Below are 19,248 nucleotides of genomic sequence, written 5' to 3'. Positions count from 1 at the left end.
ATGTTGAGATACACCAACTGTGAAGGCTAGTCTTTGACAATAATTACCAATTAGTGTCCACTGCCTTTAACACACAGTACATACATAACATTTTTTTCCTGTGTAAGATATAATGTGGAATTACGTTTCAATTGTGAGAACTACTCATTTTTACATAGCACTTTGTAATAGTATGGTTTACAAGATGCCGTGGCGCAATATACTGCCTATCAAACCAGAAACACCGGGGCAAATCCTATGTTTGATTTTGTGCACTGGGTTATTTTACGTGCGTTACACAACACACGGGACCAACGGCTTTACGTCCCATCCGAAGGACAAGCAATGGTTAAGTGTCTAGTTGGCTAAGAAGTTTCTCGACTGGGGTTCAAACCCACACTCTGCTGAGCAGAAACAACAGAGTTTGAAGTCGGTGCTCTTAACCGCTCGGTCAAGACACTTCCATTAGTTTGTAACTATCATGGTTATCGTTTTACAGGGTGTCAGTCTGTGTGTGTATATACGGACCCCCTCAAGGGACTGTGGTCAAAAATTGAAAAACGTAAAAACAACAATTATTTCGTTCACTCTAAGTAACTGAGCGGCTCAATGTCTTGATAGACTTTTTTAATTTCCGAGTATCATCGAGATGGCCGTGCTAAATCAGCCTGTCGGTGGTTTGGTTTGGTTTGGTTTGGTTTGGTTTTGTTGTCGTTGTTTAGCTGTTCCGACCTGCTGTCTTAACAGATATTGGGAGCTTTTCGCCAATATTTGTATTTTGCTATACTTTTGGTATTTATTTGCTTCAGCCAAAATCCCTATTATGTACACGATTTTCTGTTGTCCTTTAAAATTTAATTATTAAATTGGTACTCCTGGTGTTTTTGTTTAGTTTAATTTTTATACCCTTTTTGTGGTTTTTAGACTGCCTTTTCTATGATAAGTGTTGTTTTTAAAATATTGTATTTTAGTGGAAAGCGCCCTGGGGCCTGGCATAACGCGCTGTATAATTACTCTTGAATTATCATTATTGTTTAAAGAGTTGGATCCTATATCAAATTGAAGCCAATAATGATTAAAACTCAAAATTAATTAGCCGTGGTACCATAACGCCGACAGTAGCATAAATTTGTGATGTTATAAATGTGAGAGATACTGAAGACGTGACTTGTGGCCTCGTATCTCGGACGACGTCACAATGACGTCACTATTTGCGCGTTTTAACATTTGTTCAGTTGTATAAACACAAACAAATACGACTTCAAGAAATATAATCATGCAATTAAACTAAAATAGTACATGTTCTAGATGAAAAAAAACATTTTCTTAAAACAAAAAAGATTTTACTGACGGAGGTCGGTCAACGTAATTTTTTTTAATTCGCTCAAATGTTTTAGTAGACAACAAAAAAACTGGTCCCGTTCCCATGGCAAATTTCCCGGAAGGGTAGGGCGTAAAATAATTATATTATTGAACATTGCAAAGTTCTAAACTTCACCAAGTCCTAGTCCCATATTTTATCATTTTGCGTTGTTTGTACAATACACATAGAGTTCTTACGGTCGCCGACTCAGTTAAGTCTAAGTCCACTTACACAAGTTGAGAAAAAAATTCTAGATGTCAGCGTTGTGTATCCGTTCGTTATATCCATGGACAGCGTAAACACAGAAAAATAAGGCCAGGGTTTGGAACGTTCTTGTGGGTAATTAGCAGATGTGTTTGCCCTTGGGACGAATTCCTAAAACAAACTTTAAAAACATTAAAGTCACCTGGAAATAGAATTGTTTTTCTTTCAAACATAAGAGTATATGCTTACGAACAATAAAACATTTTTTTTAGTAATTGTTTGTCACGATTTATATGTTTAAAAAATATATAAAGTTGTTTGGGGGCTGACTCCACCTACCCCTTTTGTGACGTCAATCGAGGCAGACTTTGCCTGCAATGCGTATAGTAAACAGACGCGCAAAGTACATGTACGTCCAAGTCGTGAGTTGGTACATTTCAAAAAGTGTTTTTCTGCAATCAGCAGCAATACACCTGGTCGGCATTGCCGGAAAAAACATTTTTTTTTTTTTGAAACGTACAAACTCACGACTTGGTCCGTACATGGTACTTTGCAATTGTGTTTACTCTACGCATTACAGGCAAAGTCTGCCTTGATTTACGTCACGAACAGCGCCCTCTCGGGTCGGGGTCTACTCTTAAATTTGTAAATAACATAAGAACTGATTTTTTAAAACCTTAGTTAACTGTTTATTCACATTCCACTCATCAAAACACATATATTAGTAACAAAAGCTTTATTTTGAAAAAATACCACTTCCAGGTGACTTTAATAAGTCACAGCGACAGTGTAGCAAACCAAAACACTGACGCAAACACACAAGCAAAAAATTCGATGCGTGAAGCTAAAGAGTTTATTAAAGGCACTGGACAATGGTAATTACTCAAAATAATTAATAGCATGGAGAGCTGTTGATAGTATATATGTAGCATGGTGAGAAACGGCTCCCTCTGAAGTAATGCAGTTTTTTAGAAAGAGGTAGTAGGCTTACCTCGCTCAAATAACACAAAAATTCAGCAGAAGCCTTTTATTATGCATCTGAAAGCACACACAGTGATGCAACAAGGGTGTTTTTCTTTCATTAATCTCTTGCAATGTTGATGACCAATTGAGTCGACATTTTCACAGATTTGTTATTTTATGGATTTGTTGGGATACACCAAAACATAATTACGCGTCCAGTGCCTGAAAGTGCACGCTGTGGGTTCAAAACCTGAAGAATCTTACTTGCTCTTCCCCAAATTAAGAATACTCTCCTTTTACTAATACAATCAACTTCCTGTATTAAACAATGGATATTTAAAAACAAATACTCTAATTTGTAGCTTTTAAGAGCGAGATTTTAAGAGCGTCTTATTTTGAATCAGATTCAAGAAGACGGTAGAAACACATTCTCCCAACGTAAAGACAGATAATTATCTGATTGGCAGTTTAACTCAAATAAAAACTAACTTATTAACGAGCAACGGAGAGTTGTTCGATAGCATAACACATTGTCAGAAACGGCTCCCTCTGAAGTAACGTATAGTTTTTGAGTAAGTGTGTGATAAACAAAATCAAGGTGTCACTTTAAAGGCAGTGGACACTTTCGGTAATTACTCAAAATAATTATCAGCATAAAACCTTACTTAGTACAATGAGTAATGGGGAGTTGTTGATAGTATGAAACAATTTGAGAAACGGCTCCCTCTGAAGTAACGTAGATTTTGATAAAGAAGTATTTTTCAATGACTTTGATTTCGAGACCTCAGAACTAGCATTTGAGGTCACGAAATCAAGCATCTGAAAGCACACAACTTCGTGTGGCAAGGGTGTTTTTTCTTTCTATATTATCTCGCAACTTCGATGACCGATTGAGCTCAAATTTCCACAGGTTTGTTATTGTATGCATATGTTAAGATACACCAAGTGAGAAGACTGGTCTTTATACCAACAGTGTCCAGTGTCTTTAAGTACTAACTTATCAGACATGTTCCGTGATATTTGGGTTTAAGTTTGCTTAATGTACTCAATGGGACTTGATATGCGAGGGGTAGTTCACATTTCGTTAGCTTGTAAGACCTTTTCCATCATATGGGGTTAAGTTTTAGGCCAGGGGCCCAAGCCATTTATTCTGTCAAAATGCTGCAGGGTCAGGGGTGAAGAAGGTTTGAGGTCATAATATCATAGAGAAGGTATTCATAATGAATAATTTACAATGTTCAAGTTAAAAGTTTGGTTTGGCTCCTCAAAAAAAGCGATTTTCTAAGCCCCTTTTTTAGGCAAGTTGTTGGAGTTACAACCTTGTTCCCAAATATCACGAAAATGGTGCTATGGGACTTTAGTACACATAAACTCACTACCCATGGGAACGAGTGTGAGATTGTTTGTTTGTTTGTGGAACAACACAGATGTCAGACAGTGCATGCAATGGAGGGGTTACAGTGGGTGTTTGTCGTGTTACAAAAGACGAATTTGAACCTGTTATTGCATTTAAAGAGTCTTCTTGGGATAAAGTTATTGAATGTGTAAGTACATGGAAAGAGTTAGATGGTTTAGAGAAGAAAGCTGCCATGGAGTTTGACCTAGAAAAGAAACATTTGTACGGGTGTGACATACACCATCATGTATGTATTAGTTACATAGTACTACATGTACCAACGTTTTACTGGAGGCGTATTGGATATGGGTTTCAGTTGAAGGAAGATGTTATATCTATCCTCTCCAGAAACATTTATATCCAAAACCAATGAGAGATTGGAGAGGTTAGATCTTGTTGGATATTCTTAAGCAAAAAGCAAAACAAATCAGCAATTTGTAAAAAAATCTGTCAGACACACATTTTACAGATATTGAGCTAATCGTATTTTTGCGTGGTTTAAACTTCATCCCAAACGGTAGATACCATCCTACGCCATTTGAAACTGCTTTTCAGAAAAATGAGACTAAGCGTTTTAATGGCGGGGAAACAAAGGCGGAGCCTATATAAACCCCTTCCGAATGCCATCAATACGGAATCTTCAAGTCACCTTTAACACATACTTAGAATCGTACATTGAAGGTACATTGGAGGAGTTGTCCAAAACAAAAATTAAAAATGTGCGACAAATTGACTAAAGCAGACGTCAAAGTCAAACAAAACAAAAATTGTCATAAAACCATTTGACAAAGCCAGGGGTGTTTGGGTTCTCAATAAATCAGACTATATACACGAGGGGACTAGGCAACTATCTGGGCCGCACTGTAAGTTGGTTGACGAGGATTTAACAAGTGAAATCACAGCTGCGGTCTACCAGGCCGTAACTAATCTGTTCAAAGAATGGATAATATCCAAGGAAATATTCAAGTTTCTCGACCCCAGCCTCATCCACAACCACCAGATGATTAAAACACCCTGCCTATACCTACTGCTGAAGATCCATCAGTGGTTGCGGGGCCCCAGCTCAACAAATTTCAAAATACATAGATTTTTCCTTGCTTCCAACTGTCAAGCAACAAAGCACATACACACGAGACTCTTGACAGGTTCTCCAAAAACTTGACACTTTGACATTGGACAAAGACTATCTCCTAATCAACTTGGATATTGTTTCAATATTAACAAACTGTCCACAAAAAGAGGCTACTCAGTTTGTGATGCTTAGACGAGGAAACCCAGGGCTATACGCTATACAAAAAAAACCAAAAAAAAAACACAGGCACGTTTTCTTTTGGAACTAATCAATGGCGCAAATGTCTTTGAGTTTATTAACAGATTCTATAAACAAACAATAGGCGTGGTAATGGGTAGCGAATGCAGTCCAGAAATATGTGATATCACTCTGTTCAAATACGAAAAAGAAACAATTCTCCCGAACAACCCCGAAATAGTGTCCTACATGAGATATAGAGATGATGTTCTAATCATTACAATGGCAACCGAAGCAGGGCGGAGGATTTCATTAGGACGCTAAACAACTTGCATCCAACATCTATTCATCTCGGAGATATCTGAAAAACAAGTTACCTTTTTAGACCTCGTCCTTTACAAAGGAGAACGTTTTCAAAAAGAAGGGAAACTGGATACTCGAGTAGCTACACAAGAAGCAGACACATTCCAATATCTTGCTCGAGATTCAGCACACCCTAAATCAGTATTTGGCAGCGTTATTAAGGGTGAAACGACAAGATACAAACGTTATATGTACACACTCAAAAGACTTTGAGGAGAAGGTTTATTTCTTCAAGACTAAACTGTCAGAACTGGCTACAACACGGAGAATTAACCCGCTTCACACTTAAAGTAAACGAAGACCACCGGAACTCAATGTTGGCTGCCTCACCTAATTTAAAACAACATAATATATCCAATCCCCCACTCGTCTTCATCCTGCCATACTTTGCACAGATCCATCATTCCACCCCATGGGCTCTCCTTAAACACTGGCACCTCTTGGAAGGGAATGCTTATAAATCTCAAAAAACACTTCCCAGCCCCGCCACTGCTGGCCTACAATTTACGTAAAACAAAAATACGATCTAGATTGCCAGACCCTACAGAAAAAGACTGGCTCAAGAAGTTAGCAATACTTGGCTGAATAAACACATAGAGAAACAAGACTCAAGTGAAAGGGGTTCCCCCCCCCCCCTCAACCCCTACCCCCTCCATTAAACTCAACCATCTGACCTCCCAAGTCATATAAATGAAGCGTTGTATAAGAACTAATGCCTTGCACTCATCAAACATAATATAACGTGCCGGCATTACATTTTACGTAATAATAACTATTATTTAATACAGATATGACATTTCACACGTTATGAGAAACTACAACATCTTACTTGGAATGTTTCTAGGCATACCATACATATGGGAAACTTCATGGAAGATGTATGCTGTTCCTCACCACACCTTTCTCTCCCCCCCCCCCCCCCCCCATCACTTATCCAATGCCCTTCCCTCTCTCCAGTCCAAATGTTTGTTTAGAACAAAAAACAAGCCTCCAATAGTTTCAGAATAGCCTGTCCCATAAAAGTGCTCTTCATTTTACAATGATTGCGCCTTAACTATTACAGATATCTGAAAGTATGCGAGTATGTACCGGTTTTACTTTTTATGTTTGTCTTAAGGCCTTTACATACACTAACAAAGTTGTTTGACGCACCTGTGTCTTGTGAAAATTACAAATAGAACTGTCTATGTGGCTTCACTGTCTTCCCTATAATTCACAGTATGATTTCACTCTTCTTTTCCAAACATAGTAGGTGGCTTAGAGAATAAACTTGCCCTTTAAAATTGTGCTGGGCTAGCCAGGGCGCTAGTTCAGGTTTTCTTTCTTGTCAGCCATGACGTCTATGTGACCTTCCCTTTAATAGCTAAATCAATAAAGTGAGTGAGAAACGTCACTTTATTCCAATATTCCATATTGATGCCAGCGGTTCCTTCTAAAAAGTCTCTGTCAGGGAGGGGGGGGGGGACACAGACACTGGAGCCACTTCCATGATCTACATTTACCTGTACATACTGTAAAAATTATGCAATTCACAAAATATTTACCCCCTCATAATATTGCAGGAGACTTGTACATTTGTAATTGTGATGTTTGAAATTTTGGAGATTTTTTGTGGGCGTGGCTAACCAGGGCTTAATGGGGTGCACATTACCCCCCCCCCCCCCCAGTTTCTGGTTTTCTGGATTTTCAAAGTATATAAAACTAGTTCATGTATGCCAGTTAGGGAAAACTAACGACTTTATACTCGGCTCAACAAAATGTCATCACTGCATGCAAAAGTTGTGCATGTATCGACTGTATTTATAGTAAATTGTTGACTTTTTGCTAAAAATGAGCTATTTAACTAAAAAATGACAGCCATTTTGTAAACGGGCACTTTCCATGTTTTGTGAAATCCTTCCAGATCATAATTTGTATGCAACAGGACAAATTTTTTGTATAATAGCTGTTCATTTTAGGGTGTTTCTTAGACATTTCTATAAATAAATAGCCGCCGTCTTGAATTTTAGCCGCCATCTTGGATTTCTCGCTTGCGAACCAATATTTTTATGAGAACATTGTTTTTTCTTGGAGAGGGCACCATTCCCTACATTTTAATGTATAGATCTCCCCTTCACCCATGGGGCTGCAGCATTCTTCTATTTCTAGAGGACTTTTTGCCCTTCGGCCCATGACCTATTTGCTCCACGAACTGATTTGTTAAGACCTGTTCCTTGGTTGGAGGGTAGTTCTCTTTCCGCTCTAAAACAACCATTGGGTCTATTAAAGCCATTGGACACTTTCGGTAAACAGTGTTGTTCAAAGGCCCACACTTAGTGTATCACAACTTATATATGAAATAACGACCCTGTGAAAAATTAGGCTCAATCGGTCATCGGAGTTGGGAGAAAATGAAAACCCACCCTTGTTTCCGCACGTTTCGCCGTGTCATGACACGTGTTTAAAATAAGTCCGTAATTCGCGATATGGAGAACTGATAATTGTTTTAATGAATTCTCAAAAAGTGAAGCATTTCATGGAATAATATTTCAAGGGAAGTCTTTCACCATTACCTTCTGTAAACCCTGTAAGTTATTTGTAAATCTGTAAACTTTTATTTTGTTTTCTGTCCCGAAAATGTATAATGGCTTTAACGGTGGGCAAGTTCTATTAAATGAGCAAGGTTTACGTTGACACCATAGAACAAACACAGTATATTGGCTCTGAGAAAAGCCGGGTTTGTTTTGCTCAACGCTTCGGTCAGTGGACCTTGACTATCTTCTGGACAATCATCAAACAATTACACCTTTTAAATGATCGTCGGTATCACTTTATTATTAACACTTTTACATACAATACAGTCAAATACAATACATTTACAATCATATAGCCACCTAACGTTTTTAACAAACCCCCTTTGTTTTTGTCTCGATTAAAGGCATTGGACACTATTGGTAGTTGTCAAAGACCAGTCTTCTCATTTGGTGTATCTCAACATAATATGCATAAATATGCAAACCTGTGAAAATTTGGTCGTCGAAGTTGCGAGATAATAATGAAAGAAAAAATACCCTTGTCACACGAAGTTGTGTGCTTTCAGATGCTTGATTTCGAGACCTCAAATTCTAAATCTGAGGTCTCGAAATCAAATTCGTGGAAAATTACTTCTTTCTCGAAAACTACATCACTTCAGAGGGAGCCGTTTCTCACAATGTTTTATACTGTCAACAGCTCCCAATTACTCGTTACCAAGTAAGATTTTATGCTATATTGAGTAGTTACCAATAGTGTCCACTGCCTTTAATACTAAAAACGAATGCAAACTACCCAGTATTGAGCTTTAATGAGACACCGACAATACTGGTATACTAATACCGATTGTGTTGTGAAATAAATAAAAACACAAAAGTGTGAGAGGGTGGACTTTTAGGTGCTAACTTCTAATAGAAAAGGTCTTCATTTCTTCCGATCAAACATTTTTAAACGGTTGTGTCACTTAAATACGACAAAATTTACATAAAAATAAGCACTTGTTGTCTCGAGAAATAATATAACTAGACGACTATGTACACTTCTGCTGACATTCGAATCAATAAATGCGTATACCTAACTGGTCAAGGAAACTCAACAGTGTCTAACGCTTACCTGCTGAAAATAATTACTATAACTGCAACATTCAAGCCGTACTTTTTATTTGTTATGACATATGAAAGTCTTATGCAATGTTTTCATACTCGCAACAGCAGACATAAGGACAAAAGTAGTATATTAGACTTTGAACACATATTAATTAGTGAAGTTGGTTGTTTATCAATTTCATACGTTCAAACACGATTAACTTTTAAATAAAGAGAATTGTGTATTTTTGCAATACAACAAGGTTTCTACGTGCGAATGTTTCATGACTGTTTGGTTATTTAGAGCTTGTTCTGAAACCGGTGGTAGTAAATAAACACTTATATACATTTACAGCCTGTGAGTTAAGCGTGACACTTCCCGTATGTATCTTGAAATAAGTAGAGGTTAAACACTTTCCTCTGACAATTTATAAAGGAAGATACTTGCTTTCAATGTTTCTAGTTCAACCCTCGGCTTAGGCTCCTTCTCCAGCCGTTTGAATGTTTGAAACACCTCGACACTAATCAAATCAAATTCGTGGTAAATTACTTCTTTCTCAAAAACTACGTCACTTCAGAGGGAGCCGTTTCTTACAATGTTTTATACTATCAACCTCTCCCCATTACTTGTTACTAAGTGAGGTTTTATGCGAACAATGATTTTTGAGTTATTACCAATAGTGTCCACTGTCTTTAAAGGGTTTGTGTAGTTTTTGTAAAACACAAATACTTCGGTCATACTGCTATTGCATTCAATGTAGTCTTCGTGTACACATGATTTCTACTACACATTTTATTATTGATGGAATTGTATGGTTGATCCGCCTCTTGCCTTTTTTTCTTGAGAAATGGAATGATTTTTTGCAACCTAATGAGTCTAAAGGATTAGTTGACTGAGCAGCCCATTTTTTAATGTGAAATTCAATACAATTCCATCTGACATTGTATGACCCGCGTGAGTTTTAGTTGAAATTGGCCGGGAGAAATTACTCCGTCCGTTTTATAGATCTACCCTTTCTTTTAAGATGCAACGGGTGCAATCTGCGGGCAAGCCAACTGTGGAGCCCGTGGTTGCAGAGCGCCCCTTGACACTGACCGGACTGGCTGCTCCTCAACCCGATTGGATCTACAACCCTTGCTTACAAGAATACTCAGTTGACGCCTGAAGTGTTTGTAGTTTAAGCAGTAAATGATGGGGTTGACAAACATATTGCAGGCCAATAGGCCAGTCAGGGCATCGTAAATAGTCTCATCCCAAAACTCAAGGAAGAAGAGTGCTTTCATGTAGTCGTACTCATTCGGGGTCCAGCAGATCACGAACATGACACCAGCAAGTATAACTGTGGTTAGGACATTGTTCTTTGCTTCAATCAGTCTGTGCTGCCGGACATTTACCGGTTTATCAAGTTTCTTGCTTAGCATGATCACGATCTTCGTATAGGAGACGACTATGATTATGAGAGGAATGAAATACTCAACAGACAATACTATTGAGCCAGCCATTAGACGAATGCCAAGTTGCACATCTACGTCACGACAACGTCCGTTATTAGGCTCAAAGACCATGATTAAATGGGAAGCATAGACGATCCCTAAGCTCCAGGAAGCCCCTATAGCATACTTCAGCCAAGCACTAGACACGGTATTGCGATACTTCACCGGGTAGCAAGTTGCCACGAGTCGCTCTAGTGAAATAATGACCAGGTTGTAGGTGGATGCTATATTAACTGCCCAAAGAAGAAAGTCCGAGGATATTAAACGACACACCAGTTGATCGTAGACGTTTCCTTCCAGGGTTACCGTCATCTCGACTGGTCTGATGACCTTATGCAAGAAGAAGACGACACCAGCAATGGTGTCTATAACGGACTGATGAAGGATGAGACGGTTAGTGAAGGAATTAAAGGACCGTTGTCTGCTCACCATCACTGTGATTACCATGCTATTACCAAGCACCGCAAGACAAGCAATGATTGTATTCATAGCAGTGAAGAAAGAGTTGCGTGATGCCGCCTCACCGACACTGCTAGCGTTTACACTCACACTCCAACTACTTTCTCCATCCATTGCAGAAAGTACAAAATATCACCTCCGACTGTAACGTGTCTCGTCACAACTTGTACTCCTGCGTGTTCCACCCCAAGTGTTAGCGACTGTCGTCCAGTTCGAGGCTTTATCAATAGACCGATCCAATACGCCCCGCCTCCTTGCCAGTTGACCAATCACAGCCGCGAAACCCGACCGCCATTAGTGCAAAGATCACCAAACGGTTCAAATGGTGATCAGATTTCGCGGTTGTGATTGGTCAATGATAATTGGGCCTGGTTTAATGGATCGGTGTATTACGCTACAAACGTAGAGGGAGTTTCAGAGTGGGCGTTACTAGACAGTGTGTGGTGTAAAGTTCCAAAGCATCCTATTATGATATCTGAATTAGACCTTTGAGTTTCTTGGAAGGCGTGGCTATAGTACAACATACGGGGGTAGCTGTTTATCAAACGCAGTAGACACCATTGGAATATTCTGTGTAGCAGGTGTCACTGTGTAGGAGATACCTCGGCGAATCAAAAAAAAGGTGAGATACATCTATACATGCGCTTTGATGGATAGTCCCACATAATCTTGCAGAAAACAGAAATATCGAATGTTACGAAGTGCCCTGAGCGCCACCGACTAAAGGATATGAAGACTAAAGAAGGAGATTGTTTACTATTAGTATCAGCACAACTCTCGCTGGCTAGTTCTGCAGCTGCAGGTTGTTTACTAGCGTCAACTTTTTAAAGACATTGGACACCATTGGTAAATACTCAAAATAATTATTGGCATAAAACATTAATGGGGGAGAGGTTGATGGTAAAAAACATTGTGAGAAACGGCTCCCTCTGAAGTGACGTAGTTTTCGATGAAAGAAGTAATTTGCCACGAATTTGATTTCGAGACCTCAGATTTAGAATTTGAGGTCTAGAAATCAAGCATCTAAAAGCACACAACTTCGTGTGACAAGGGTATTTTTTCTTTTATTATTTTCTCGCAACTTCGACCACCGATTAAGCTCAAATTTTCACAGGTTTATTATTTCATGCATTATGTTGAGATACACCAAGTGAGAAGACTGGTATGTGACAATTTACCAATAGTGTCCACTGTCTTTAAAGACGCTGGACACTAATTGGTTATTGTCTTCTCATGTGTAGCTCAACATTTCTCATGCATACAATAACAAACCCGTAAAAACTTGAGCTCAATTTGTCGTCGAAGTTGCGAGATCATAATGAAAGAAAAAGAGGTGTGTGCTTTTAGATGCTTGATTTACGAGACCTCAAAATCTAATTCTGAGGTCTCGAAATCAAATTCGTTGAAAATTACCTTTCTCGAAAACTACGTCACTCCAGAGGGAGCTGTTTCTCACAATGTTTTATACTACCAACAGCTCCCCATTACCCGTTACACGGTAAGTTTTTATGCTAATAATTATTTCGAGTTATTACCAATAGTGTCCACTGCCTTTACCAAAAAATATATATATCAAATATCGATGCCTTAGCCTATATAGCGCATGTATCTACTGAGACAGGTCATTCGGAGACACAATAAGGTTAGAGTTGATTCATAAATACCCCAGACATTTTCTCTACTCCTATTGGTGGAGAGCGCGTCACGTGGGGGTGTTTAAACGGTTGATAAAGACACAGCTGAAGCTGTTTAAGACCGGCTGGCTTCCGAGTTTTGGGCGCGCGTGCGAGATTATCACGCGGAACGCAGTTCATAGTAATTAGTAACAGCGCGTAATATATGTAAGCGCGCGCGTTTTTGAAAAACAATAAATTTCAAACCTCGAATTTTCAATTGTCAAAGTGTCTATAATTGTATTTTGTTTTACGTTTTTTAACAAAAGGGCATTTGTGAATGGGAATAAAAGAGTAGTGATTCGTTCTTAAACGTCCGTTTAAAAACTCGTCGCTACACTTTTATTCCCGATCAATGTCCGGAACAATGACTTGCTTATAATCACAAGTTACTTCTTACATTTGAAATCCTCAGACTATAGAGACAGTTGCAATGTTGTTGTTTTTTGTTTGTTCGGGCAAGCTTTTGCGTAGTTACGTAAGACACAATTCCAAATGGATGTGTATGACACATTACTGTACCAGGTGCTCATCTGTGGAGGTTGCTACACAAAGCTTGCCCCTAATTATGTGACAAAGCGACTGTTTTGATAGTCCGAGGAAGTAAAATTTCAGTGGTAACTTATGACTTACAAGTAATTCAACCAGACAATATTCAAATCGAACTCGCAAATGGCTTAATGTAGCACATGTTAGGGCATACCTCTTCACCTTTCGATATTGTGCGTTTGGTTAATTTACGTGCGTTACACAACACATGGGACCAACGGCTTTACGTCCCATCAGATGGACGAAGCAATGGTTAAATGTCTTGCTTAAGGACAAAAAGTGTCACGTTTGGGACTCGAACTCTGCTGATCAGAAACATCAGAGTGTGAAATCGAATAGTTCACATCGTTGTTAGAGTTGTAGCTTTGTTAATAACATTATACTTTAATCATAGGCTTACTGCCAGTGTCACGATGGTAGATAGCAAAAGTGACGGGTGTGATATGAAACTCTTCACCAAAATGTCGTTTTTGAACACAAACTGACAACCTTTTTGACATTACATGGTTCTTTTTTTTTTTAACGAAAGAAAGGAAAGCATATTATGATAATATTATTCACACTAATTGATGTTATACTGTAACCTTTTTCGTTAAGTTTAAATTATTTAGTACAATTATTTGGGATAGTATCACACAAGTATCAAACGACACATGCAATCAGTATTGACTAAAAACATTCGATCAGTATTGATTAAACACATTCAATCAGTATTGATTAAACACATTTGTGTGAAGGAGATTTACAACTTGTTTTCGGTTGTGTGCTGCAAATAGCGGACTCGCCATTTGCATAATTATTAGTAATTAGTTTTCAAAATTGATTACTGGCAAACACTTTCCAAAAATAAATATTGTTTTCTTTATCTTTTTCCATAGGGAATTGTTGCATTCAAACTTTAAACAACAGTACAAATTACTGAAAAGCCATGACATAACAAAACTGCCTGTGATCGTTGCGCGGTGGTCCCAACGAATTGTGCACGTGGCGGCGAGTATCAGTCACTGTGCATGTTGTTGCATGTTAATTTGAACTTGAGGGTTTATTTTGCATCGTCTCCTTAAAAACTGCGCTGGTCTCAAGCGTATTCGAATTTCCGCGGGTACCAAGTTGGTTCCAACCATAATTGAGTTTTACGTGTTGTTCAATTCTGTTCATTCATTTCCTTAAGGGCACTGTCGTCGATTTCACCAAACTCTTCTTATAACTTAGGATTAATCTTAGGACTTACGACGGGTTCAGTTCCGTATCCAAATACGTAGGACGCATTGAACCCATCCTAAGTTAGGACGAGTTACTCGTCTTAACTCGAGTTAGGATTAATCCAAGCGTTTCGTGAAATCAGCTGCTGGACACGTTCGGTAATTGTCAAAGACCAGTATTCTCACTTGGTGTATCCCAACATATGCATAAAATAACAAACCTGTTTAAATTTTGGCTCAATTTGATGATCAAATTTTGCTAGAGAATAATGCAAAGAAAAAAACACCCTTGTTGCATTACTTTGTATCCTTTTAGATGCATAATAAAATTCTTCGGCTGAAGTCTTTTATTATTTGAGTGGGAAAATATCACTTTCTCAAAAACTACGTTACTTCAGAGGGGGAGCCGTTTCTCACAAGGTTTTATACTATCAACAACTCTCAATTGCTTTCGTTACCAAGACAGTTTTTATACTAGCAATAGTGTTCACAGTCAAGTTTTGTCGTGGCGAAACAAATCATACCGTATTGCTAGAGAAAGTATGTTTCTACGGAAGTGTATATAGGTCATACCAGAAAAAAATCAAGCTCTACTATTGGATTAGTATTCTGCGGATTACTTTTCCGGCCAAGCGGATTACTAGTCCGCCGCGGATAACTAGTCCGCCGCGGATTACTATTCCGCCCGGGCTGATTACTATTCCGCCCGGGCTGGTTACTATTCCGCCCGGACGGAATACTTATCCGCCTTGGCGGATTAACAGTGAAATGAGGATGTCTGTTGGTATGTGTTTATATATCAACAATGAAAGCCCGAGAATAAGACTTGACGGTTATAGCAAAATGAGAATTTGGCCAATTTGAAACCTATGTGAAAGACAAAAAAATTATATTAATAATAATAATAACCAGTTTTTATAGAGCTCTTTTCACACCCGGAGGGCGTCCCAAAGCGCTTTACGTTATTACCCCAGGGGCCAATTTCATAGAGCTGCTTAAACAAAAAGTTCGCTTAAGCACGAAAATAGCTCGCTTATTTTACACATGTTACTGGCCAAAATTTCATGCCATATACGTTGCTTGTGACTGGTATTTAGCTGCGGTTTACTTAGCATAACAATTGAGTGGAGCCTTGGCCGATAATCTGATTTTACTAGGCAATGATTTTTTTTGCTTAAGCAACATTTTGTGCTTAAGTAGCTCTATGAAATTGGGCCCTGGTCATGTGGGTCTTGAATTCACTCCTAAAACCATCTCAGCTCCCTGGTGGGGAGTATGCAGCCTGTGCAACATTAATATGCGCTACTCGGCTAAATCAATCACAAGAACCATCTCTGCCCTCACAGGTACCCATTTACCCCTGGGTGGAGAGAAGCAATTATAGTTAAGTGTCTTGCTCAGGGACACAAGTGTCAAATAAGCACCCTCGTCCATAGTTTGGGGGTATTTTCAGTTTCAAGACTGTTGTATAAAAATAGTTGTAAAACAAGTCATTTGGTATCTTATAAAAATTAGTCATCAGTCGAGTTGTTTTCTTGTTTTTTTATGTAAGAGCGAGACTTGCACAGTCTATCGGTGATGTCTCTGGCATCATGATAGACTTGGTCCATGACGTCACTTATCATACTCGTATTTACGTATAATAACTTAAAGTGATAACCCGATAGAGGGCGCGTTTTTCTTCTTGAAAGTTCATTTCGGTTGACGACCACAGACTATGGCCCTTTTCGAAACCACGGCTTTGGCTTTGGATTCGGCTCAGGGTAGCTTGGCCCAGCAGTTTGAAGCTGAATCCAAAGCCGAAGCCGTGGTTTCGAAAAGGGACATGAAAGAACATAGGTTCTTTATGTCTGTGTAGACGACCGTCTGTATAGTTTCGCGGAAGCTGAAATCGAACCACGAATAGACTTGCGCAAAGCTAGCGGGCGATACGGCGCGCTGCTCATTGTAGCGAGAATATACTTGCGCAAAGCTAGCGGGCGATACGGTGCGCTGCCCATGGTAGCGAGAATAGACTTGCGCAAAGCTAGCGAGACACGGCGCGCTGCCCAAAGTAGCGAGAACGGACTTGCGCCAGGTGCGAGACACGGCGCGCTGCCCAAAGTAGCGAGAACAGACTTGCGCAAAGCTAGCTGGCTGTACGGCGCGCTGCCCAAAGTAGCGAGAACGGACTTACGCAAAGCTAGCGGGCGATACGGCGCGCTGCCCATTGTAGCGAGAATAGACTTGCGCAAAGCTAGCGGGCTATACGGCGCGCTGCCCATTGCAGCGAGAACGGACTTGCGCAAAGCTAGCGGGCGATACGGCGCGCTGCCCATTGTAGCGAGAATAGACTTGCGCAAAGCTAGCGGGCGATACGGCGCGCTGCCCAAAGTAGCGAGAACGGACTTACGCAAAGCTAGCGGGCTATACGGCGCGCTGCCCATAGTAGCGAGGCTGTAAAATAATCCATACGATCGTACGAAGGTCTTGGAACCAAGACTAGCATCTGTAGTGTTATGTGAACGTCATTTCCGAGATGTATATGGTTGGAAAGACTACATGAAACCAAACGTATGTAATCCTTTTAAACGTTTGCAAGTCATTTTGTGTCATAGCAATTAAAAGGGATGACCATCCAATCTAACAGTAAACCAACTCGCCACCACAGCTTTTCGTTGCGGACATTTTGGTCTTCGTTGTTTTCGGCCAGCAAGTATCTTGTGAAAATCCGGCAGCTGTATTGACTCTTTGTTGATCCAACAAACGTGACTTCTCTAAGGCCAAGGTTAAAACCAATATCAAGAGTTGTGCATCTTTGCATCTCAAGCCAAGCAATGCCATTGTCACCACGCCTGCTTTGGTGTATCCTCTCTACGTCACTGTAGCTTGCTGCACACTGATGAAATCTCCAGCTGAGAGATATTCACTACTACACTTGAGCTTGAACAGTCAGCAATAAATCAAGTTGTGAAGAGACTTGTTACAGTCGGAGGTGATACTAATTGTACATTCGGAAATATGGATGGAGAAAGTGGATGGAGTTTGGGTGTGAATTCTAGCAGTGTTTGGGAGGAGGATTCGCGTAATGCTTTACTCATTGTTGTGACTACAATCATTGCTTGTCTTGCGGTGCTTGGTAATAGCATGGTAATCACAGTGATGGTGAGCAGACAACGGTCCTTTAATTCCTTCACTAACCGTCTCATCCTTCATCAGTCCGTTATAGACACCATTGCTGGTGTCGTCTTCTTCTTGCATAAGGTCATCAGACCCGTCGAGATGACGGTGTCTCTGCAAGGCAATATCTACGATCAACTGGTGTGTCGTTTTATAGCATCAGACTATCTCCTGTGGTCGGTTAATGTAGTATCAACCTACAACCTGGTCATTATATCATTAGAGCGATTCATATCAATTTGCTACCCGGTGAAGTATCGCAACACCTGGTCTATGGGTATGCTGAAGTATGCTGTTGGGGCTTCATGGGGTATAGGGCTCGCCTATGGTACCCATATGATTATTATCTACAATGCCGATAACGGAAATTGCCAAGTCGTAGATATGCAGCTTGGAATACAGGTACTGGTTGGCGCAACTGTTGTAGGAATCGAATTCTTCATTCCTCTTGTCATCCTGGTCGTCTCCTATACGAAGATTTTGATCATGCTAAACAAGAAACTTGTGAATGGCCGTCAGCAGAAACTCACCAAAGCAAAGAAGAATGTACTTATGACCGTTTTACTATCCAGCATCATGTTCGTGATCTGCTGGACACCAACTGAGTACGACTACATGAAAGAACTATTCTTCCCAGAGTTGTGGAACAAAACGGTTTACATCGCCCTGACTGGACTATTGGCCTGCAATATGTTTGTGAACCCCATCATTTACTGCTTAAACTACAAACATTTCAGGCGTCAATTGAGTATTCTTGTGGGTAAGGGTTGTAGAACCAATCGGGTCGAGGATCAGCCAGTCCGGTCAGTGTCAAGGGACCTTCTGCAACAAAGTTCACAGTCACCAACTGTTGGCGTGAACGTCAATTAATGTGTTAGGTATCTTATCCCGTTGATTGCAACTATTAGCAACATCATCTTCAAAGATAATGTAGATCAAATTAGGAAGGATGGGTTAATGTAAAAGGTTTCTGGCCAGATTCAACAAAAGTGCATTTGTTTTGAAAGGTAGGGTACACTATTGGTAACAGTCAAAGAGCAGTATTATCAATTGTCATAGCTGTTCGTATACACCTAACTTCGTTTGAAAATGGAATATCCCTGCACTTTTAAAGCTTTACTTACTTTTTGCAAATTTGTTTTGAGACAAATGAAGTGAACAATGTTATGGCACAGTTTTCAAAAAGAGTGATACGTATAAATCGGTGCCTTCATTGAAACAGACAAAGAGGATGACTGTGTTATTAACCTATTGGTAACAATAAATAGGTAAGCATCGCGGAGCAATTTAGGGGGTTCGAGAATAATTATAGTTTTCTTATTGAACTATCTACTGGCGTTCACCTTATATAGAAACACAAAATTGTCTTCTGCTTGGTGATTTTGTTGGTACCTTAGGCGGCCTTAAAGGCACTGGACACTATTGGTAATTACTCAATATATTAGCATAAAACCTTAGTAACGAGTAATGGGGAGAGGTTGATAGTATAAAACATTGTGATAAACGGCTCCCTCTGAATTAATGTAGTTTTCGAGAAAGAAGTAATTTTCCACGAATTTGATTTTGAGACCCCAGATTTAGAATTTGAGGTCTCGAAAT

At 39.6% G+C, this 19,248-nt stretch overlaps 2 protein-coding genes across 2 annotated transcripts; one reads left to right on the top strand and one right to left on the bottom strand.

The window, feature by feature from the left end:
* Positions 1-10,133: 10,133 nt before the first annotated feature.
* On the bottom strand, positions 10,134-11,180 carry LOC139937347 (galanin receptor 2b-like). The gene has a single exon (XM_071932450.1). The coding sequence runs from the start codon at positions 11,178-11,180 to the stop codon at positions 10,134-10,136; it is 1,047 nt and encodes a 348-aa protein (XP_071788551.1).
* A 6,310-nt stretch (positions 11,181-17,490) lies between these two features.
* On the top strand, positions 17,491-18,519 carry LOC139937346 (galanin receptor 2b-like). The gene has a single exon (XM_071932449.1). It carries the CDS (start codon positions 17,491-17,493, stop codon positions 18,517-18,519), a length of 1,029 nt encoding a protein of 342 aa, XP_071788550.1.
* The last annotated feature ends 729 nt before the right edge of the window (positions 18,520-19,248 follow it).

The sequence above is a fragment of the Asterias amurensis genome, chromosome 5 (genome assembly GCF_032118995.1).
Source record: "Asterias amurensis chromosome 5, ASM3211899v1".
Taxonomy (NCBI): Eukaryota; Metazoa; Echinodermata; class Asteroidea; order Forcipulatida; family Asteriidae; genus Asterias; species Asterias amurensis.
The sequence above is the reverse complement of the archived record's forward strand: the minus strand, read 5'-3'. Positions and strand labels throughout refer to the sequence as shown.

Excerpts from the sequence above, each read along its gene's own strand:
- LOC139937347 (XM_071932450.1), bottom strand. The coding sequence starts at position 11,180 with ATGGATGGAGAAAGTAGTTGGAGTGTGAGTGTAAACGCTAGCAGTGTC.
- LOC139937346 (XM_071932449.1), top strand. The coding sequence starts at position 17,491 with ATGGATGGAGAAAGTGGATGGAGTTTGGGTGTGAATTCTAGCAGTGTT.